The sequence below is a fragment of the Natrix helvetica genome (genome assembly GCF_964273705.1).
Source record: "Natrix helvetica genome assembly, chromosome: 1".
Taxonomy (NCBI): Eukaryota; Metazoa; Chordata; class Lepidosauria; order Squamata; family Natricidae; genus Natrix; species Natrix helvetica.
In genome coordinates, this window is record NC_138548.1 from 140,372,654 (window position 1) to 140,396,652 (window position 23,999).

The 23,999-nt window shown below is 37.6% G+C and overlaps 1 protein-coding gene across 3 annotated transcripts in view; it reads left to right on the top strand.

Moving 5' to 3' along the window:
• The first annotated feature begins 9,365 nt into the window (after positions 1–9,365).
• SLC35F5 (solute carrier family 35 member F5) overlaps positions 9,366–23,999 on the top strand; it is a 34,958-nt gene continuing 20,324 nt past the window's right edge. For 2 of the 3 annotated variants that reach the window (XM_081939850.1, XM_081939852.1), the window contains exons 1-6: positions 9,367–9,539; positions 15,537–15,609; positions 16,655–16,727; positions 19,315–19,396; positions 21,146–21,412; positions 22,674–22,817. In XM_081939850.1, coding sequence (XP_081795976.1) covers positions 21,188–21,412; positions 22,674–22,817 — 369 coding nt within the window. In that variant the 5' untranslated portion in view covers positions 9,367–9,539; positions 15,537–15,609; positions 16,655–16,727; positions 19,315–19,396; positions 21,146–21,187. Of the gene's footprint in view, positions 9,540–15,536; positions 15,610–16,654; positions 16,728–19,314; positions 19,397–21,145; positions 21,413–22,673; positions 22,818–23,999 lie in introns of all 3 variants that reach the window. The other variant, XM_081939851.1, reaches the window with a different exon arrangement.

Genomic DNA, 23,999 nt, shown 5'->3' on the forward strand with positions numbered 1-23,999 from the left:
GGGAGTCCAAAAAATAACAATCCACAAGAGATTTGTCTGAGTAGCACGGAGACAAAGACCGGAAGCCTGAAGTTTTAAAGGTGGAGTCAATTTTCACAGTTCATAAAGACACCGGAAATGTGCCATCTTGCCCTGCCAGCTTCGGGTTTAGAGGCATAACAAAGTTTTCAAAGTTTCCAAAGTTTCCAGATCCTCATTGGATTATAAGGTTAAATCCAAAATTCGCTTTTAGTAAGAGCGTGACATCATTAGTTGGCTCTCTCCCTCCTCCTCCCCCTAGGGCTGAGAGCAAAATTGTTTCCAGCCGCCTGTCCGAGGGGGGGGGAATCCCCCTCCCTCCAGCCGCGCTTCTCCAATCCAAGCCGAAAAAAAGTTTTTAAACTGCTGGCAATTTCTCCAAGTTAGGAAAGGGAATGGAAGGGAGTTTTCGCCTCACCGCACCGCAGCCGCGTCCTTCTGCTCGTTTATTCTCCCAACAGCCTCACAGCAAAGATGCCGGAACGTCTCCCCATCATGCTCCCCAGTGCCTGGAGCGAGGCGGGGGGCCCCCCACCGGCCGCCACCAATCCTGGGGATCCCCTGCGGTGCCGCCCCTCCGGCAGGAGCCTCTACGGGGCGTCCTGTGCACCCCAAGGAGTGGGGAGCCCACCGGGAAAGCGTGGGGCGAGCAAGGCTTGCCCGTCGCCATCAGCCGCCGGAACCGGAAGTCCTTTTACACATTGTTTTTAATATTGTAAAAATTGTGAGATTTGGAGGGATTTCTGCCACTACCGTGGAAGCTGCCAAAATTTTCTATGTACCCTCTTACCTTTCCCCAAAAATGTTTAAAAACCAATAAAATTCTTTTAAAAAAAGAATCCATATTAAATCCTACTTAGTGGCGATAAAAGCGGCAAACTAATGGAAATTGGAGCCCCCACATACTTACCCAGACAGGTGCCGAAGATGTCCTCGAACTCCTTAAGGATGGCTTCAGCGCTGTCGTCCTTCAAGGCATTGATACTGGTTACCTCTAGGCCTAGGGCTTTGCGCATGCATGTGCAGTTCAATTAAAATTGCGCAGAACTCAAAAACAAGATGATGGAATAGATGGCAGCGACCAGAGAACTGGTTCGGGGGTGTGGCAGACCCATGCCACCATGCCACTACTGGTTCAGCCAAACCAAGCTGAACCAGTAGGAACCCACCTCTAACTGAAGAACAAAAGAAGACATACTGTACATCATTACAAATTATCAGGGTTTGCGACAGACTGAATGGGCTGTTCAAACAGACTCAGTGGGCTTTGAAGACAGAATTGCTCTCTTAATCAAGTTTTTAGAATTCGCAAAAAAAAAAAAAAAGAAGAAAAGAAACTTTATGAAAACTGGATGGGAAACCTATCCAGCCAGTGTAAATAAAGAAACTTAAATGGGAATGGAGTTCTGATTACAGAGCCTCGGGTTAGAAATTATAGTCATGGAATACTATTTGACAAGGCCTAGGGTAGAGTAGCCAGGGACACTAACAACCTATGCAGCTTTACTCAGATTTACCCAAAATACATTAACATGTAGGCATAAATATAGAAGCACTTTATCCGAAGTACAAAATGCAATGGTAAAATATGAGAAGAAAGTTAATCACTAACTAATCCTAGTAATTATAGAGATGTTTATGTAAGCAGCCATATACATACAATATACTGTTAAAAAAATATGAAAGGCAGATTTAAAAGATAAAATATGAAAGCCAAGGGGAAAATGGCCCAACTAAAGCACGTGTGTAAACCATTCTCCAGTGTTGTTATTCACTTCCTGTTGTGTTCGATAGTCTTCAGGGAACTGAAGAGCAGGAAGAAATAATTACAGCGGCCATAACTATTAATTAAAAGCTGGCAAGGCAAGGGCGATGCGACAGAGAAACAATAAAGGTTCTCAGAGGAGTAAAATATCCTTTAGGTATCAGACAACTGATAGACAGCTCCTCTACCTAAGGAGAAAGATTGGAGGAGAAAGAGACTAGACTTGATTTGGAGACCTCTTGTTTCAGCAGGTGAATCCAGTTTGGTTGAATTGGTATCCAAGTGTCATTGATAATTGCTGGATTGATCCAAAATAAGTTCCTTTTTGATATTCATTATACATTTATGTATGCCTTTTATCTTCACCAGAAAAGACTCCTGGGAACTTTGCTTGGTTTTTCTCCCCAATACTCCAGGGACTGCTCAAAATGCAAATAAGTTAGGACCTGCAAACAGGCATTCAGTCTGTCAAATCTTTCTGGCTGCAATGAGTGCCAACAGCTGGATCCAGATATTGTAAGCCAGAAATGTAAAAATAAGCCAATATGATCTGGGGCTCAGGCATAAGATGAAGCTAAAGAGTAGCTTCATGAGTTTGTGCTAAACTAAAAGTTGCCACTTTGTCACTTAGCAAAAGGTGTGGTTCCAGACATATTGATTCTGCAGAAACTTGTGGGATGAGTGCGATTCATTCATGAATGAGATTCAGAAGAACAGCTGGGAATGAGAAGCAAGAATCATTCCAACACTGCTGAAAAGTCGATAGTGTTGGCTCTCTCTCACTTACAAAACCAATTGTTTCTAGCTGTATGTGAAAGTTTAATGCTGAAAGCTATCTAAATTGACACTCCCTCCCCCCCAGCCTTCTCTCCATAGTTCCCCCCCCCCACTATATCATGTCTTTTAAACTGCAAGGTTATATATAGGGATGAGTTCTGTAAGCTGCTCTCAAAGCATTTTTTGCCCTAAATCTTGGAAAAAATACTTAAAAATTGTATGAATACAAATTCTGGAAAAGATATCTGAAATGTTTGTGTGTTTTTGGAATATGTGAAAATAATGTCAGAAATATTAGCTATGGTAAGTAGTACAGAAATAAAGTCACAAAGTAACCAAAGTACTTCCTCCTGAGTCGTGTACTTGGAACTTGTAATCTATCCCTTTTATTTAGCTGCTGGAATATAGCTGCCACTTGCGATAATACAGCTATTCAAACAAAAAGTCAAGAGTGAAAAATAAGAGGCTAGATTTGTCCTTGTTTCTGGTAGCCAGAGCTACCACGTCTGACTATCCAAATTCAGAATGACCACAATGTGGTAAACAAAGTGTTTCACACAATGTGCTTCCATCAATATCCCAGTATTTGCAAGACAGATCAGCCAGTACAATTCTACCTGTTTTCTTAGAGTTAAGTCTCATTGTTATAAGTGTGTACATATTTGCAACTTTAGAACATGACACAACATGATTTCTCAAAAGACCCTCTGGGATCAGAGAGATTCATTCACAGGGTGCAGTCACTGCAGCTGAACACACCTTGACTTACTTTTTGAGTAAACATGCATAAGGACTGGTTGCTACAGGTCATGCCGCACTCCAAAATATGTCCATAGACTAAGAGAAGGAAGCTCACACAATTCTCGGAAAAGGTACATGATGGGAACTGATTTTCTCTAAGATAACTCAAAGCCAGACAAACTAAATTAGGTCCTCTGTCCCTACTGTTCTGAAATGTTAAGAAATTAACACACCTTGATTTTGTCAAGGATACCAGTGGAAACAAGCAGACGTTCATCTACTCTAAATGGCTGGCCTTTGATAGGGGAATAAATCTATCCTTATCGTCATCTTTTGGAAATTAAAAAATGTTTATTTTATTACTTCCTTACATCATACCTCTTATGGCAAAAGAGCTAAAACATGAAAGAATTGTGATTTGATGAATACTTAGCATGTTTTCTGTATACTATATATTTTTTTCTCCTAAGACCTACAATAGGTCACAAGTGCTTTATATATTACTTTCGGGAAATCTGACCAGTATCCATTTTCTTGTTTGTTCTTTGCATTTCAATGGAACTTTTTCTAATAAAATGCATGAGCCATACTGATATTTTTTTAAAAAAAATTCAGAAACCAAGTGCTATGGTTTGCACAGGCAGCCCTCAACTTACAAGAGTTCATTTAGTGACTGAAGTTACAATGGTACAGAAAAAGGGACTTATGATCATTTTTCACTTAAGACTGTTCCAGTATCTCATTGAGCCATTTCCTTCAGACACCATAATCACATTTTAATATCTCATTCTAGGGAAGATGAAAATTGGGCACGGTAGCATGATCATCTCCACTGTTTGCAGGATGTTAAACTATTGTGACAAAAATAATTTCTGCTCATCCAAAATCCACATCCGGCAAATTAATAAAAAGCAAATGTTGGTTACTTCATCTGACTTCTGTCCCAGCATGTACAGCAAGATTAGTCATAATAGGTTTTGGTTAGAATACTGTGTAAATCCTTCCATTCTGGTTTGTGAAAATAGTAGAATTGGTGGGTAAGCTCTTAGTACCCAAGAGCTGCCTTTAGGCAGCACATTTTTTTTAGAAGTCCAAGCACTGCAAACTGATTCAGGCCACATAGGCATTGTCACAATGATGTCATAATGATCATGTATGTTGTGACTAGATCATATCAATGATCCAATAATATAATTGTGTCAAGCTATCGTATTTTTCGGAGTATAAAATGCACCAGAGATTAAGACGCACCAAAATTTTGAAGAGGCAAATTAAAAAAAGTTTTTGCGCTCTGCAGACCTCTCAAAAATGGTCCCTTTTTTTCAAAAAGCGGCATGCATAGCCTTTATGAGGCTTGCAGAGTGCTCCTGGGGGGTGCCCCCCCCCCCAAAATGAGCAAAAAATGGCCATTTTTGTCAACCAAAGGGGCATGAATAGCCTTAAGAGGCTTATAGAGTGCTCCTGGGAGAGGGGGGCAAAATTTAGCAAAAAATGGCCCGTTTTTCACTCATTTCTGCCCCCTCCAGCCCCCAGGAGCACTCTGGAAGCCTCCTAAAGGCTATGCACAGCCATTTTGGTGAAGGGGGCGGGGTTTCAGGAGGCAAAAAATGCTGTATTCAGTGTATAAGATGCACCCAGATTTTCAGCCTCTTTTTTGAGGGAAAAAAGCCCGTCTTACACTTCAAAAAATACGGTATGTCATTGGTAGGAAATCAGGCTATCAAAAAACATGGTGGCTGGACATCATCAAAGCTGAAACCAGCCAGAACATACAAAAACTTAAAGAAGTAGTGCAAAATTGGAAGATACAGAGCCCATAGAATCACCAAGAGTCGGACACAACTGGATAGATATCATCATCATCGTCACTGGTTGCAATACAAGTGTGGCCCTCTTGACTCTCCCCATCAGTTCATAGTACATTCTTTCATTTAATCTGCATGCTTACATTTAAAAAAAAAGGTAAATAAAAAGGTAACATTCATTAAATATAGCAGTAAAAACAACATTTTAAAATAACACATTTGAGTGACATTTTCTCGATAATGAGACCCACTACTGGTTTTGCTGTATGAACCTGGGTCCAAATATAAGCATGCAAGACAGTTTTCTCACCATCCACCCCATGCATTTTACATGTCTATGCCCTCAGGTGTTCTAAAAGTTCTCACCAAATTGTAATGAAATAGATGAGGGAAATCATTAAATGCATGGTTGATATCAACTATATTAACTCTGACTAACTACTGTATACTGCATTCAAAATGATGTGAAATTTTAAACCAGTTTTGATTCTGGCCCACCCAGTTTCGGCATGCTATTCAAAAGCAGAGTGTGACCTTTAGCCTAGAAAAAAATATATGCAACAATAAAGGTAAATTTCCCAACTTGGCTTTGAGCTCTATCTATTTTTTTTTCTTTTCACAATATTCTGAAGGTAAGGATGACATCTGTCTCCAATTTTAACCAGGAACAAAGTCTGTCATCTGTCAGAAACTGGGAAAACACAAGCTAATGAAGAGAATCATGGGATAGGTGAATCATATGCTCTGCCTCTCTTTGCTGCTTAACTGCTACTGAATCTTGGCTTCTCACATATGCAACTGTTCAGTGACTCACTTTAGCCTTTGAAAAAGAACAGAAACCGTAGCAGTGTGGTCAAACTCTCATTTTTAAAAGCTGTATCGCTAAATCTCATTCAATTTACATTCAGTCAACTTCTTCTCCATTGCTTTCTCAAAAACATATTCTGACCTGTATTTTCAAACCCATAGTGCAGATAAATTCAGCATGTGAAAAGTACCGCTTTTTACATTCTTTTATTCAAGATGACAACTATCTTAACAGAAGTTTAAGATGAACCCCAAAATTTAGAGTACAGACAAAATAAAGAATGTACTTTGTTTCAAACCTGGATATAGAATGCTTCAGTACTTTGGGCTTCAAATAAAACAAAATCTGGAAAAACTCAATGAAATTTTATGGAGCTACCCCGTTTCCCTGAAAATAAGACCTCCCTGGATAATAAACCCAGTTGGGCTTTTGAGTGCTTGCGCTAAAATAAGCTCTCCCCAAAAAATATTGCAACAGCAGCAGCAGCCATGAGGTGACCATGCTCGCCGCCTCCTGCACCCCCAAAATAATAAGACCTCCCCAAAAATAAGGCCTTTTGATTTTGGGGATCAAAAGAAAATAAGACCCTGTCTTATTTTTGGGGAAACACGGTAGCAGAACAACACTGGTATATGGCTCACCCAAGACTGATAGTTATAGGCACTGCATATCCCACTCGTTTTGATTCTGGGTCTCTTAGCAGCATTTGTCACCTGGTCCCTGACATTCCAAGTGCCATTTTTTCCCTCCCTTTTCTTAGCCATTATATTCTTCTGACAAGCTAGACTACAATACATATTTTATAAAATGTCCTATAACATCAAATCTGATAGGAAAAATGAGTGGGAGCATTAGGTATGTAAGCTGCCTTGAATTGACCCAGTCAATCAACCAATCAATGAATGCAGGATAAACCAAGTAAATAATAAAGAGAAATAACTGAGTCTGACAAGAACTTTTAATTGGTAGGAAAACTGAAACTTAAAAATGTTTAAAACTACAATATTTGATTCTATTATTCTATTGTAGGCTACAAGTGGCTTTCCATTCTCAAAATAAGTCACAATATTTATAACTTAGAAGTCTTCTCAACAGGAGTTATGCCTAAGGAGCTTTTGAAATTATGCAAATTATTTTGCATAGTATTTTCTATTTTCATGCTTAGTCTACTCAATTGACAGCTCTAGTGATGATAAATGAAATGGATTGTATTTCTCATTGCTTCACAGGTTTATAAACACTAGGTGCGCCTTTTTTCTGACACTTTTCATTTTATTGTTTTTGAATTCCATGACTGATCATTTCTAATGCTTGAAAGAGAGTACAACCCACTATCAATATTAAAAATTTCTGGTAATTTTGGCAAGAATACTGTGGGTTTTTTTTTTATTCTTTCAAATTAAGAATGTAGGCAACAACTCATGTAAAATGTGTTTGCAATGGAGGAGCACCAATGACAGCAAATTGTGTCTTATTTTATTGCATAAGACAGATTTTTAAAGAAAATATTAGACCAACTTATTTCCTTGACATCTGCCAAAAGCCATCATTTGTCAAGTGTGGTTCCTCCAAGCCTTGGCTGCCTTGCTGATAACTTTCTCCTTCACAGAGTAGATGTTGGTACAAGAAAGCACAGGAAGATCCTGACTGTACTCCAACCAGATAAGCCTTAGTAGATGGTGGATACGGTTCAGTTTAGATTAGTTGATTTTAAAAGTAACTAAAGACAACTGTACTCAAATGTGTACCTTGAAAAGCAGTGCAAACAGTGTGGGATTCCATGCAGAAGAAACAAAATGGGGAAAAATTATAATACAGCCAGAGTTCCTAAAAAGATATCAAAAGCTCAATTACAAGCAATTTCAAAAATGATAATAGTAGAAGACAGTGTAAGACTAAGATTAAGTAATATTTGTGATTACTAGGGAAAAGATCACTGCCTAGCAAGAATCAGGATGGGATTGTCCAGGATAAATCTTGCCAAACCAACCCGATCATTTTGTGACATCACAATCAGTTTAATTGGTCATGCAAATACAGTGGATATACAATAGTGCACTTTGAACTTCAGGAATATATTTGACAGAAAGCAAAACAACCTGCCAATTGTACTTTGTTCTTTGTTGAGGGGCATTGTAAAACAAAATTGAAAGCATGTTAAGCCAAGATATTATTGAAGCAAAACATCCTTCTGAACCTTTGTGCAGCCTAAGGCTCATTTGAACTTCATAATTGCAATAAATACAGATGCCTTTCAATGACTCTGTGCGAAACACACTAAACTAATCCCATGGTAGCATCGCACTTTGTGTGAATCTCAGCCCAGATCCTGTGTATGCTCGCTGGTCTGATGAACTGATCAGTTCCAATGAAGGGACTCCTAATACTGTAATCCATATAAAATCACAGTCCTAATCTGTTTAGTGCAGGACTACTAAACCTGTCTAGCAAAAATCTTGACAGCAGCAAAAAACAGAACTTCCTGGGCATCTCTGCTGCCGCCTAGGGGTTATCTGATTTTTGCAGTCTATGGAATAGAATAGAATAGAATAGAATAATAGAGTTGGAAGAGACCTTGGAGCTCTTCATGTCCAACTCCCTGCTTAGACAGGAAACCTTATACCACTTCACACAAATGTCCAATCTCTTCTTAAAAACTTCCAGTGTTGCAGCATTCACAACTTCTGGAGGCAAATTGTTCCACTGATTAATGGTTATAACTGTCAGGAAATTTCTCCTTAATTCTAGGTTGCTTCTCTCCTTGAATAGTCTCCATCCATTGTTCCTTGTCCTGCCTTTAGGTACTTTGAAAAATAACTTGATTCTCGCTTCTTTGTGCCCCCCCCCCTCCGAGATAGATAGTGGAGCACTGCTATCATGTCATCCCTAGTCCTTCTTTTCATTAAACTTAAGACATACCCAATTCCAATAACCGTTCTTTATGTTTTAGCCTCCCGTTCCCCAATCTTCTGTTGCTTTTCTCTACAGCCTCAACGACCAAAATAGACGCATATTTCAAGTCTGGCCTTACCAAGGCATGGTAAAGTGGTATTAACACTTCGCGTGATCTTGCTTCTATCCCTGTTTATGCATCCTAGGACTGTGTTGGCTTTTTTTTGCCAGCTCTCATAGTAGCTCTCATTTTCCCCCACGTCCGTCATTCTCATTTTTTTAAAATGCAAATATTCCTCCAAAAGTCAGCTCCCCACCCCCACTTCCTTACTACCCTCCCGTGTACTCCTACTAGCCTCGCCTTGCCTCGCCTCTCCCCGTCCTCAACGCCCTATCCATTGCTCTCCACGGGCGAGGCAAGCGAGCAAAGCATGAGCGCACACCCAAGAGCCTAGAGACGGCTGAGGTAGGTGGGGGTGAGGGTGCGGGGGAGGGCGGAGAAAAGCCGATACAGGGCTGCTAATAGAGCTCCGAGCGACTCGATGAACAGCCTGAGCGAGTGGCTCCTCCTCTCGGCCGTCGATTCACTTCGGCCCAGGCAACCAGCCGAGTCTTCGGCCGAGTCAGCTGGGACGGCGAGAGCGGGGCAGAGGAGAGGGGTTGGCCACCATCTTTGGGAAGCGGGGTTTCGGTCGAGCAAGCGAGCCAGGGAGCCGACGCGCAGGACGGAGAGGTACTCCGCTGGGTCAAACCCTCACATGGGCTGTGCGTTTTGCTGAGGTCCCCGGAGCGTCGGGTGGAGAACGCTGGAGGTCTCTCCAGCCGCTGCTTTCCTGTCAAGCTCCCGCCAGGATTTTGGCAGGAAAGCCGCCCGTCTCGAAGCGCTTCGGAGCTGCGGCTGTGGCAGCCGGGCTCAAGCAAAAAGGGTGGAAGGGGAACAAGTTAGGGAAAGGCGGCGGGAACCTCAAGGGAGCTGAGCAAACGAACTTTTTTTTTTACACACCACCAGTTCCCCAATCGCGCCCTAATATTATTCTTCGTCTCCTGTCAAACAATAATGTATGCCCCACCGCGCTTGATCTGGTTTTTTCCTTGCAAATTTCAAGCCGTCCCGCAGAAGAATCAGAAACTAGCTTGGTTTGACGCTTGTGTGTCCGTGTCATGTGTGTGTGCTTAAGGATGTGTGTAAAAGGCTATCTGTACTTCCTCTTTGGCCGCGAAGAGCGTGTGGGTGGGAGAAGTTTCAAAGCTCGTTCTTAGTGTTCAATATGTCAAAGCAAAGGTGGACAGCAGACTTTTGGCAACTGGATTATTTTTATTTATTTATTTATTTATTTATTTATTGGGAGGGGGGAGAGAATGACAGACCCAAAATCTGCTAAATAGACCAGTGAAAGTGAAAGCAGTGTAAGAAAAGGTAGTTTACAAAATGTTGGTTGAAGGAAAAAGGGGCACATGTTGCAAGTTTGGTTCCTCAGAATAGAGCCTCCCCTATCTAAGGCTACAAAAATCTGGGTGGGCGCTCAATATTAAAAGAGTGATATAGAAAACTGTAAGGAGATTGATATAATTTGGGGAGTTTGTCTGGCATCTTGGTTCTTGCTTTGAAAGTAAGTGGAAATCAGGCAAGCCTTTGCCCAAATCTGGCTGGTGCAGTTTTTATTGCTGTCTTGGGAATGTTAATCCATCTCTTTCTCACCAGTTGGTTATGGGGCTACCTTTGGAGAAGCTACAATTGCTTAGACTCCAGACTGGACTACTCTGACATGCTAGGATAATACTTATTTTGAAATTATTCTACAGGTTGCCACTGGGCTTCTGGGCCCAGTTCAGACTGCTTCAATCGTTAAAACCCTTCACTGTGCTGTTCCAAACTTGTTTTCTTGGCCTCCCACAGTATTCAGAGCATATCAGATTTCAGGAGCATCAATACATTTTCTAGCCTGCTTTTTCAAAGTCCAACTTTGGCTTCCATAGAGTGTCACGGGGAATACCTTGGCTCACACAGTTCTGATCTTTGTAGGTATAGACATATGATAGCATCCAAACATCTTTTCCAAAGCCTTCATGACTACTCTACCATATGCTAGTCTATGGTGTATTTCTTGACTGCTTGTTCTTTTACTGCTGATAAAAAATCCTAAAAGACAGAAGATATTTCCCATTTCCATAGCTTCAGTGATAGTCCTAAAGCTTATTGTTGTACCTGTTGTCATTAGTTTAATCTTCTTTATGTTTAATTTGAATCTCATTTTTCACTTTGCTCCTTGACTTTGTTACTAAAGTTTGCAGATCCTTTGCTTTTTTTGTCTATCTGAGTACAATAGTATCTTCACCATACTGCACCACAGTATAACATGAATAACCGTGGGTTATTCATGTTTTCCCTTCAGTTTTAAAACCATACTGATTTTCCTTCAATACATCTTTCCTTAATATATATTGAGCATATAGGTTGATATACAAGGGAAGAGTGTGCAGCCTTCTCTCACTTGCTAACTTGAAGTCAGTCTGTTTCACCATGTTACGGTAGTAGATAGGTTTTGCATGAGAAAAACAAGCTATTCTGAGGTTTCTGTTTTCCTAAGCACGTTCCACAGCTTAATATGGTTGACACCATCTAACATCTTTCTATAATGAACATATAGTGATTTCTTGGTAATTTTTAGCTTTCTGAGTTATCCAGGGTACATCAGCAATAATGTCTTGTTTTTCTCTGCCTTTTCTAAACCCATCTTGAACATCTGGCATCTCCTTTTCCCTGTAAAGCTCTAATCTGTTTTGGATGATCCTACGCATAATTTTGCTAGCATGTGAAATTCATATTGTCCATGAACTCTGATATTATTCAGTCATTGATTGCATTGTAGCCAAATATTTTTCTTGCTACACCCTTCCTAACTATAAAACACTGCCGTTCCTTCTTTGTGTTTCGTATCCTAAGCAGAAAACAGTATAACCTTCTGAGCAAAATTGTCCAATCCTAATCTAGCTCGATTCACTGATTCCTTAGATGTCCATCTGTAGTTGTTTTATTTCAAGTTTATGTTTAATTTTCCTGGGTTCATGTATCCTATGTTTCGTGTTCCCAGTGTAAATCCTGTCTTTGCAGCTTGGTATTTTCCTGTATGACAACTACAGGAAATAGACATCCCAAAGACTTTAATTTAGACACATCATAAACACCATTACAACTCAGCTCTTCCTCAGTCGTGTCATCTAACCTGAGGGGCCCAACATCCAAAACTATATAATCAATTTTATGTTTTCTTTTAGCAAGAAAACCACTAAAGATGTAGTTTTCTTGCTAAAAGTACAGGGATTGTTTACTATTCCCTTTTCCCATGCAGAGTGAATTGATGTCTTTGCCACTGTTAAAGTGATCATCTATCTCCAGCATCTTCCTCTATCATTGTTGCCCAATATAGGTACACATTTGGTCTAGCAAGGCAGCTGGGATAACCTCATACTTGGGTGACCCTGCTGGAAATATATACTCTTGGCATGTACTTCCAAATTTCTTTGCCTAACTTTCCCGAGAATACTTCCCACCCATGATGAGGATGGCTAGGACAAGCACAAGAGGAAGGGAAAAGAGGGTAACACTTTGATACATCTAAAAACTCATCCTTGCATCTTGACTATAGGATGAAAATATTTTGCTAGCCATTTTTAAAGGACACGTTGCTTTTATCCCATCACCAGAGGCAGAAGCACTTATAGTTCTTATGATTACAGTTGTGTACTCTTGTTGTATGAATGATCTGCAATAGCTCACTAACAGTGTTGGTAATAATACAGTTATGGGCTGGGATTTCCCCAGCTGCTTTGGGCATTTCTCTCTGGTAGCTTGATATTGCATTCAAATGGCTATTTTAGCTTCATCTGAAAAAGAGATTAGGCATCTAGCTTCAACATTATGCCTTATGCCTTATGCCAATTTCAAAGCATTTGTTATATGTTAAATGGGCTCCTTGCTAAAAATAGATATGATGTTCTGCAAGAACACAGGAACTGTTTCCTTAAAGCCCTTGTTCAACAGTCCTTAAAAAGAGTGTGAGATCTGTCTTTTAAAAATGCTATTTCTGCCAATTGATTTTTATTGGTATACACAGTTTTTCTGCTGCTCCTACAAAAAATATAAACTTCACATGGCCAAGTCCACTGCCATTTTGCATGCAGTTAGACCTCATTCAGTGACCATTCATTCAGTGGCTATTAAAACTTATGACAGTGCTGAACAAGGGGATTTACTACCATTACTTGTACCTACAGTTATTATAATGTCCCCATGTTCATGTACTCACAATTTGGGCACTTAGCAATCAATTCACAATTACGTTGCAGCATTTCACAATCAAGCCATTGCCATTTGCGACCTTCACTGCTAGTTCCAACCAGCAAAGTCAATAGAGAAGCCTGGAGGAAGTCACAAATGGTGATCACCTGACTGTGGCACCATAAGGAATTCACCTAATGATTACTGCTGCTACCCCTGGAAGTCAGTGTGGTCACCTGATTTTATACTCTATGACTGTGTCTAAGTTGCTGGTCCTAAATACCATCACTAAGTGAGGACTCCCTGTACTTTCAGGTGCTGTGGGGCTTAGCTGCTCATTGCTGATATTGCCATTCCTTTAATGGTTTGGAATATATGAGATGTGGGTTGAATTGACAGGAGGTTTGACTGTTCTCCGTTTTAACCAAATAGGTGATTGATGTAGCCAAGGGAGAGATTGAAGTCAGTGGTGGGTTCATAACTGGTTTACTACCGGTTCGCTGAGAGGGTGTTTTGCACGGGCACCACGCTTTGCTGCGCATGCGCAGTTGACTGAAAACTGTTCTGCTGATGCACAGAAACATGCTGGTGACAGCAGAAGAGACCGGGGAACCGGTTCAGAGGCGTGGCAGGCCTGGGTCACTGCCGGTTCCAGTGACCCAAGCCATCATACCATTACCAGTTTGGCCGAACCGGTAGGAACCCACCACTGATTGGAAGAAAGTTATTCTAATGTTCTGTAGAATCTTTCTATTAAATATAAACCAAATATTTTTGAACAAAAATAATAGTTCTATTCCAGAAGAGTGGTAGATATGTGTTTAAACAAAAGTTTAGCATTCTCCCAGGAGACCACTAAACCTTTATTCAGAAATAAACCAACTGACAGGTACCAATGCAGAGCACTTCTAGTCTATTTACCTGACATTTGAGCAGCTTGAAAATGATAAACCTCTATAACTCAACCCCATTTCACTGATTCACTCAACCTTACTTCACAATGTAATAAGGAAAATAATTATTGATTTTCATATGTTTCAGTGATGATGAGAGGGGGGCGGGGAAGCTACCTGGATAATCCACCAATTGCTTTCCTTAACTTTTCCCACATTAAAGCTTCAAAAGGCATCTAAAAGACTGGGTTAGTATGACCCTGATAAAGAGTCCAAATTTATTAAGGATCCAGAATTCTCACCTGACATTGACCTGGCTAATAGAATTACACCAAGATCTGGGCCAATTTATTCTCAGTTTATGCTTCCAGATGTGTTAAAAACTACAATTTAAATAATTGGAAATAACAAAGAATTTCAGTCATGGAAAGGATTTTTTTTCTTGCATTTGTTTTTGCAGCTGTTAAACAGTTTGTAAGTTGGAAGTCTGTTGATGTATCAAAAATAACCTGGATTGCAGACAATCCAGCCTTAAAGTCTAATCCCCTCCCTGGGAATTTAAACATACTGTATACCTATTATAATTGTTCTCTGCTTCAGAATGTATATATTATTTATTGGTATTGGAAGCAAAGCTAGTTTCCAAAACTTTATCTCATATTTGTTAAATTCCAGAATGAGACAATGGATATTAAATTGTTTGAATGTTTATTGACTTGCAATTTTTAACTTTAGTTGTAACCTCTGCTGTCTCTCTAATTATAAAAACCAGTCTTCTTCAAGTTAAGCTTGACTTTTTTGTGGATTATACAGTATAGATGCCATCATGTAGTTTTCTTTGCAGCTGTAGTTTGCAATTTCCTTATTCTAGGTTATATTTTTTCAATTCCTAAGCCTAGTGTGTGCCCCTTATGTTTTTCAAATTCTTCTAAGTACTAACTATCATACATTAGTTATTGCTTAGTTTCCAAGCTATATACTGTGGGGTGTCACATGTGGTGTCTAATAAAACATTTTACTTTCTTCTGTATAATTGAATAGTTTCATACCTCTGTAAAAAGGTATTAGTATATCACAACAACATAATGATAGCAGCAAAACCTGTTTGGTGGTTAGGTTGTAGAAATGTTGTATCAGGTTTGATTCACTTCTTCTAAGCTATTTCAAATAGAATAAATAAAACAGTGAACCTTTTGAATCAACAGTAGTATATTTACCTACTGGAATATGAAGGTTGTACTTTGGGAGAATGAGACGTCACCATAATTAGAAGTTGGGCAGTAAGTAAAAACTCACTTGTTGCTCTTTAGCATAACATACCATCCTCTGAATTACCTTTGATCAAGTGTATATAGACGTGTGTGATGATTTATACTGTAAAGTATAAATCATCACACACAAGTGTGATAAATCATCACACTTATTTTATTTAACTATATTGTAATGTCAACTATAAGATAGTTGAGGCATTTAATAGGTATAAAAATTTAAAAAATGCGAAGTTAAATTTGAGTACTGATAATTTCAGAAATAATAGTCTATCTTCTTTTTATTTTAGAATAGATATTTGAAAATAACTACACCAAACAGTTCTGCAAAACCTGTCACTGCCATGGCAACAAAATATCTTGGTAAGAATGAATTAGTGATTTTTAATGACACATTACATTTTTAATCAACGCGCTGTGTTTTCTGATTTTTAATCTGAGCAATTATGGCAAGATTTACAGCTCGTGAGAATTTTTAAAAACTTAATAAAATGCAGATGAAAGATTTTTGTTCTAGTAGTGGGTGCTATATCTGTATGTCTCTTAATTAGAAAGATAGTCATCAGTTATAAATGTTGTATCCAATGTTAGTAGGAAAAATATAGAATTGCCACTGACTATTATACAATACAATACAAACCTATTACTTAGTTCTTCAGGTTAATCCTTCAAATTTTTATCTTTGAACAAAATTTATTTTCTTGGATTTCTCATTAAAAGGTAAAATAAAGTGGCTTTCATTCTTGATTTAATCTTGAGAAATTATAATTTGAGAAAAAAAAATGTTTTTTTAGACAATATTGAGTGGCCTAGTTTCCCAAATATACATTAATAAGGTTTTCTTTAAATGTACCATATGCAGGAAGCTTCAGAAGTTTTGACCAGTTGCTATGGAAGTGGCTTGTGTATATTCCATTTCTGTGAAATCACTAGGGATTGGCGGTAAATTTGAATCCATTTCTGCACAATCACAAGATTGTGGGCCAACTATCAATATTTGAGATTAACATCTATCTTTAGTTGGTAAAATCTAACGTGTCATTTACATTCTGTAAAAGTGAATATGTGGTACAGGGTTAAAAAGTAGTATTTAGTAGTGCCTAGTTTATGGTGAGTGTGATTTATGACATTAATCTGAAGAAAGTAGAGAAAAATTTCTGCAGAAATTGAAGATTTTCATTTTAAAGTGATATTGTTTGAATAATATATTTTTACTATAAAATGGAAGTTTCATCAACTGAAATATATTTGTACGTTTGAATAAGTATATGAAAGTCATCTATTGATATGTATCTATCTATCTAGAATTTATCTACTCTGTCTAATACATTGCAATAAAAAACAGAACAATGACCATTGATAAATGATTGAAAATGCTAAGGACTTATTTCTTCTTGAATTTTTGCAGAAAATGCTCAAGAATATAGATAAAAAAATGTTCCATGGGATATGTCTATGTCATACTTACAAAACTCTAGAAGGTAAGGAAACCTGTCATACCATATATAATTAATATAAATAACAAAAGAAATATAAATCTGATTTTATCATGTATTAATATTTCTTGAATAATTACATTGTAAAACTATAGTTAAAAAAAGAGCATATAGTAATTAATTTCTCTCTTCATCCAAATAACTATTAATTCTTCCTATTTTACTTGAGCGTTACAAATGTTCATCAGTTACTTATAATGTACATTTTTTTGACAGCAAGAAATCATTTAGGTTGATGTTCTTACTGAAACTGGACCAACTGATTTATTTGGGCAGGGTGATAATTCTTTAGAAAACACACATAGCCAGTTAGTCCTGTTTTGCATGTTTCATTAAATTCTGCCATACAAACTCAACTTTTCAGGACCTTAATTCCATCTCTAAAAAAGCATTTTGTGCAACTAGTATGAGGAAAATAAATAGACATCTACATAATTTTTAAAAAAGAATTATAGTATTGATTCACAGATCTTTACATTTATGTGATATGATAGTGATGAATGCAAACGTTAATGATACTGAGTAATATATTTTATAGCAGAATAAGGGATGACAAGAGGAAGAAGATCCTTTATTCTCTTTACACTTCTAGGGACTAAGAAAATAGTATTTTTCTTGCAGATATAATTTTTGGGCTCTGATAAAAATAAAACCATCACTGAAAGCAATGCTTCTAATTCTAGCAAGCTTAGAACTTCTCCTTCCTATGTAGTCTAAAGGGTATTATTTGTACAACTAATAAAATAATGTCCATATATGGCACGTAACACATCTTTTTTTTTTTGAACTAAGAATCACAGTTGGCATGCTAGTGTCAACAGTCTAAAAGTAGTTGAAAAGAAAGGAACAAAAGAAAGATGACTGTCCATCATATATTTAATAATTTTATCTTTGTGTCACATCAGAAATGACAATTTAGTAATTGCTTTTGGAGGTCTCTAGAAGTTTGTGTTTTTTGATATGCCATGCTTATGGCCTGAAAACAAACCCACTATGTTTATCAGAATGTAGAGCCACCATATTTGGAAAAATATAATGAGGATCATGTTAAAAGTACTTTGGATGCAGAGGTAACCACCTGGACCTGGTGATTGTCAAGGTAACAACTGTCACGTATCCAGCCTTCCTTTGAGAGAAAATTGCTGAGACAGTGATGGCAGAAGAAATTGATTATCTGGACCCTTTTCATTTGAGTTTCTTGCCTGGGCATGGGACAATAATAGCATTAGTTTCTTTCATGATGATGTGAGTCAAGATCTGGATACAAGTAGTGAACTCTTCCTCATACTTTTGAATTTCTACGTGGTTTTGATACCATCATCTACGATATCTTACTGTACTTATGGGACTTAGTTTTGACAGTTCTGTTTTGCAGTGGTTCCACTCTTGAAGAGCTTTTGCCTGTCTTTGACTAGTCTACCAATTGGTACAAGAGGACCTGGATATAGTAATTAATGCACTAGACTATTGCAATGTGTTTAAAGACTTCTTGAAAACCGCAATAGGTCCAGAATGTGCCAGCCTGCCTTCATATTTACTGGCTTCAATTATTGGGGAATGAATTATTAATTCTGTGAGTCCTGTACTGGTTGTTGATTGGTTTCCAACTAAAATTTACATTGCTTTTATTGACTTAAAAAATCTTTCACAGCTGGGCTTTGAAATACATGCAGGATTACCTGCTGTAGCCAGAATTGTATTGTCATGCTTATATGGAACTTATACAGAGGTGTCACACTTCTGGGAGGTGAAAAATATTTTAATTGTAATTATATTATATGTAGACTTCCAACTGCTGAGAATAATCAAATTACAACAGAGTATAATTGAATAAACTTAGCTTATATCTTTTTGCTTGGTTGCACTAATGCAGGATACTGCTTTATACACAATTCATTAAGGATAGTTTATTAATGAAATAATTTTAAGAGCTTGACTTCTGCCATGATATTTTTGTTTTACCTATGAGTTTAATCTTCTAGATTTGGCTTGTTTCCATGGAAAGCGTGTTCATTTTTGGCATGCTTCTGAGGAAAAATGGGGTGGGGGAATTGATTGTATGCCTTCTAATAACTCTACTACATATCGGGTGTCTGTAGTTGATACTCTATTGCAGTATATTTCTGTCTGAAATCACATATTTAATGTTGATATTTATTCTGCAGCTTTATCCAAACTGTAGTTTTTGATTAACACCTAAATTCAGCTGGGGATGAGGCTGTTATCATATTACTATTGTACATAACTATAGGCATCCACAGCTAGCTACAGTTTGCAAAAATAAAGAAACCTTTATAGCACAATCTCTTCCCTTCCTGTATCACAACATTGCATGCAAATACATAACTGACAGAATTGCATCAAGATGTCACAACACACTTTTTGTCAATTACACCCACACACCCTATGTATGCATATGCATTGTGCATATCACGTCTGTGTTTTCCAAATGGGACTCTTGGATTGCAAAAGTGGTGAAATGGCAGGTTAAGATCTGATGGAGAGTTGGAAAAGCCTATTATCCTGTAGGCAGTTGATGCCTTTAATTAATTAATTATTTATTTATTTTTAGGAGAGACTCTTCATCTTTACATGATGCCATGAAACTCATTGAAGTCCAGTCATTATCTTATTCTTAAAAGGTTAGAGAACAGGTATGAAAATAACCATGGGAAATAATTGGCATTCTACAGTTTGTTTATCCAAAATACAAGGCATACAAGAATAAAGCAGGACTCTCCAAATTTGGCAACTTTTAAGACTTGTGGACTTCAATTCCAAGAATTCCTCAGCCAGTCATACTGGCTGTGGGGTTTTCTGAGAGTTGAAGTCCACAAGTCTAATAGTAGCCAAGTTTAGAGACCCCTGGGATAAAGTAAAAGTAAAAAAATATTGAGTTTAGATGAAAATAGATGCAGTTCAAAATATGCACGCAGTGTATTTCTTTCATTTTCTGTGCTCCAATTTTAATCTGGACATAAGTAGTGTGGTATTTAACCTTTTCCCAATTAAATTCAGGATAATCTGTTTAGGCCTTTTATACTTCACATTTCCACTATTCCTATTTAATTTGCATGTCAGCTACTTAAAAAGACAAATGTATTTGGGTTGCAAGCCTGAACACTGCAAGGGTGTTTCAGTCTCCCAGACTTAAATGTGAGGCTCACAATTGCTTGTATTTGTATTCTGTTCTGACGAAGCATCAAATAATGTTTGTTATATCCAGAGATATTGGTGCCATCAACATGCAGATGGCATTCTGATTTCACTTTTCCTTTCATATTTGAATCATCAAGCCACTACTGGTCTCAGTTCTAGTTTTATATGAATGAAGAGGAACAAATTAAAGCTTATCATGATAAGACACTTGCCAGACATAAAGGAAATAGGTTTATACTGTTTTTAAAGCAACAATTTGCATTTTAGTAGTGCTTTCTATCAGTTTCATCTTTTGTAAAGTGTGGGCAGCGGGAGGGGGCGTTATAAAGAAATCAGATTTTACCTCATTTATCCATGGTTTAATCCAAAGGTCTCAAATTCAGACTATCTCAAAGGCCACCTCATAATAACCCCATGAAGACTACTTATTAACCTAAGGTCTGAAGCATTGAAATATGTTAATACAGTGGCACTTATATTTTTACTGAGTGTGAAATGAAAAACAAATATCACAATGCACCCTTAAATATTAGCTAACTTTTTTTTTTATTACACAATAGAGAAGCTTGTAAAACATCTGCAAAACAACCATTTCACTCAGGCTACATAGCTGGATAGGTTTTTTTCATTAACCAAAATGCAATAATTGGCTTTATTACTGGATTGGAATCTAATATGTTTTCATGATCATATCTACAATAATCTAAGAAACCCCTACCAATAGGAGCTGCCCAAATCATTTTAATCTTTTCCTCTCTTCTTATTGAGCGAAGAGATTTTTATTTCCTTTTGTTGTTTGCTCATTGCTTTTCTTTCTCATTACTTCCTTTGCCTAGTAGAAATACGTTACTTATTTATTGTTTTTCACATGCCTTGCATGGCAGAGAAATCCTGACAACTAAACATCCAGATATAGTCTCTTCTCACCCAACTCCTTCCTCTCCTCCTCCTCTCCCTTGGGCAGCCCTCTTTTCCTAGCTCATACTAGCAGACGAAACATTATCTTTATACAGTACTACCAATGTTCAGAGAGATCAGGGCCACCAAAATGGATTGCCTGTAACAGAGCAGGCAGGAAAATAACATTGGATGCTGATGGTAGCAATGTCAGTACAAAACAATATTTCGGACATTTCTCTGCCAGTATAGATAGTAGTTGGGTGGCCGGGGGGGGGGGGAGGAATTTTAATATTCTGCTTATGGAATAAGATAAGTTGTGTCCAATTTTCTTTCATACCATGCAGATTGATCATTGGTTCACATTTTTGCTGTACTTTAATATTTGAATGAGTGTCCCGCCCAGTTCCTGGAGGATAAAGCCTGTTTCAATTCATTTAAAAAACCCATTGTCACTGCTGTTGTTTGACAAGTTACAAATGGTTTGGATTTTTATCATGAATCGGATGAACCCGCAAAGCAGTTCTCTGACTCAGCGTAGGCGAATGGCTCTTGGCATTGTCATTCTTCTTCTGGTGGATGTCATATGGGTTGCCTCTTCTGAACTCACATCGGTAAGTATCATGCTATAACGCAACAATATTGTGATATTAATTTTTTTGTTAGCCCAAGTGAAACTAGTAGTATTTATGACAACATGGTATACCGCCCATCTCATTGTTTACTAAACTAATTACTCAAAAAAGTTTGCTAAACTAATTAAAGGATTAGTAAGGTTTTAGAACTAGACTTAGTCATGTGAAAAATCAAATACACCCCACTGAAATATTTCAACTTATTGAAGCATGCACATATATGACAAATATCATGCACCAGTTACATTTTGTAGAATATTTTTGTAATTTTCATGCTAGTGCTTCACACCATGGTGGTAAGTTTTGTAAATTCTTCCTGTCCCCGTCCCCCCCAAAAGAGCTAAGTTTACTCCTTCTAAGATGAGGAAAATATTCCAAGTGCATACTAGAAGTCCTTGACTTACAATCATTCATGTAGTGACCGTTCGAAATTATAGCTGCACTGATAAAATTGAATTATGACCATTGCAGTATCCGTATGTCACGTGATCAAAATACAGATGTGTGGCAGTTGGCTTATATTTATGACAGTTGCAGTGTCCTAGGGTCATCTGATCACCTTTTGTGTCTTTCTGCCAAGCAAATCAATGGGAAAGCCAGATTCACTTAACAACTGCAGTGATTCACTTAACAGTCCCAACAAAGGTGATAAAATGGGCCAAAACTCATTTAAGAGCTGCCTTGCAACAGAAATGTTGGGCTCAATTGTGGTTGGAAGTTGAGGACTACATAGATATATCACATTTTGATAGCTAGATGCAATTTTTTCCTGTTTACCGATTGATTGATTGATTGATTGATTGATTATCTACCATCAAGTCATTGTCAACTCTGAGCGACCACGTAGATAAGCAAGTTATCCACAATCATTTCTTCTCAAATCCATCTCCTAGGAATTTGGTGTCTCAAGAGACTATCCTTAAATGTGATCCATCAGGCTTGTCCACTCTCTTGGAATTTCAGCTGCAACAGATAACCTTGCAAAGGATTTGCAAGTAGCAAAAATGCAGACCATTATATGTTAAAATCTTTAATAAATCAGTACATCTATTTTTCCTAGCCCAGAAATATGCTAATAATTTATGGTATGGAGAACAGTAATTAATACACATCCTGGTCTTGACTGAGATTGAATACGAATCCAGGAATGCTGTATTTCTTAAATCACATTTCCATGTTTGAAGGTCCATGTAGCTTAATGTATTTATAAGTGATGGCTTTTTCCCCCTTTTTTCTGCAGTATGTTTTTACTATGTATAAAAAACCATTCTTCAGTACATTTGCGAAAACATCCATGTTTGTTCTTTACCTCTTGGGATTCATCATCTGGAAACCATGGAGGCAACAGTGTACGCGTGGGTTTCGTGGAAGACATGCAGCATTTGTAAGTATTGTTCTGTTTATTGATTTTTATCAGTACTGTGGCTTTTTTATACACAAGAACAAAGTGTAAAATAGAGACAAAAGTCCACATAAACTAATATAAGATCATTTCCAAATGTTCAGAGTGTACAGCAATGTTTCCATACGTCTAGCATTTCAAAGTGAATCTTTACATAAATGAAAAATAGCAGTAATGTTACTTTGGGGAACTGATATGAAAATCAAGCTCTCTGTCCTTGAAAGTTAGCCTGTGGTTTATATTGTTTGTGATATTCTGCCTCTAGCTGAAGTGTTATTAGTTATTTACAAAGATATCACACTAAATGTTGTTTTAAGAAATACTATGTTATCAAAGCTGATTTCTTTATTAAGATTTCTGTAGTTTTCCTATTGATAAAATGCAGTAAACCCAGACATTGTGCTATTCACAATGTGCCATGAGAAAACGAGAACTGACTAATTCATTCAGTTGTTTTCCTCTGAACTCTCACAGCTAGAAAATACATTAGATTATTGACAAATCTTGTTTATCTATGAAACAAAGAGCTCTATAACTATATTCATCTGTTTATATTCCACCTTTATTATTTTTGTAAATATGTTAAGGTGGTGAACACACACACTTTCTATTTTCTCCACAATAACAACTGTAACAGGTGGGTTGAGAGAGAGTGACTGGCCCACAGTCACCCAGTAGGTTTTCATGCCTAAAATGGGACTAGAACTCACCATCTCCGGGCTTCTAGGCTGGTAGATTAATTATTAGCTCATGAACTCAATTAGAAGACTAGGTAGATTTCTATGTATTACATAGAATTTTATTCAAAATTTCACTTTCTCTTTAGTTTCTCTATTTTGTATCTTAAATAAAAGAGTATTTTATTCAGATTATCATTTGCCATGAAGTGTCCTGGTAGCCAAATAGCTGGAGATAAGTAGGAAGGATATCCAAAATTGGTTCTTAGTGGTACTTTGGAGCATGCATGGGCCTTTGCCTCTATCTCTATAAAGCAGTCATGACTTTTGTTGGGATCACAAACGTGCCCTTTGCAGAGACTGGGGAAAAAATATAGATGCCCTAAATAGATGCTTCATCGTTGTTGTTGTTTTAAGATTGGAATCCAAACATAACACAACCTAAATAATAGAGTAGTTTATAGCTTAACAGTGATTTAAGAATGAC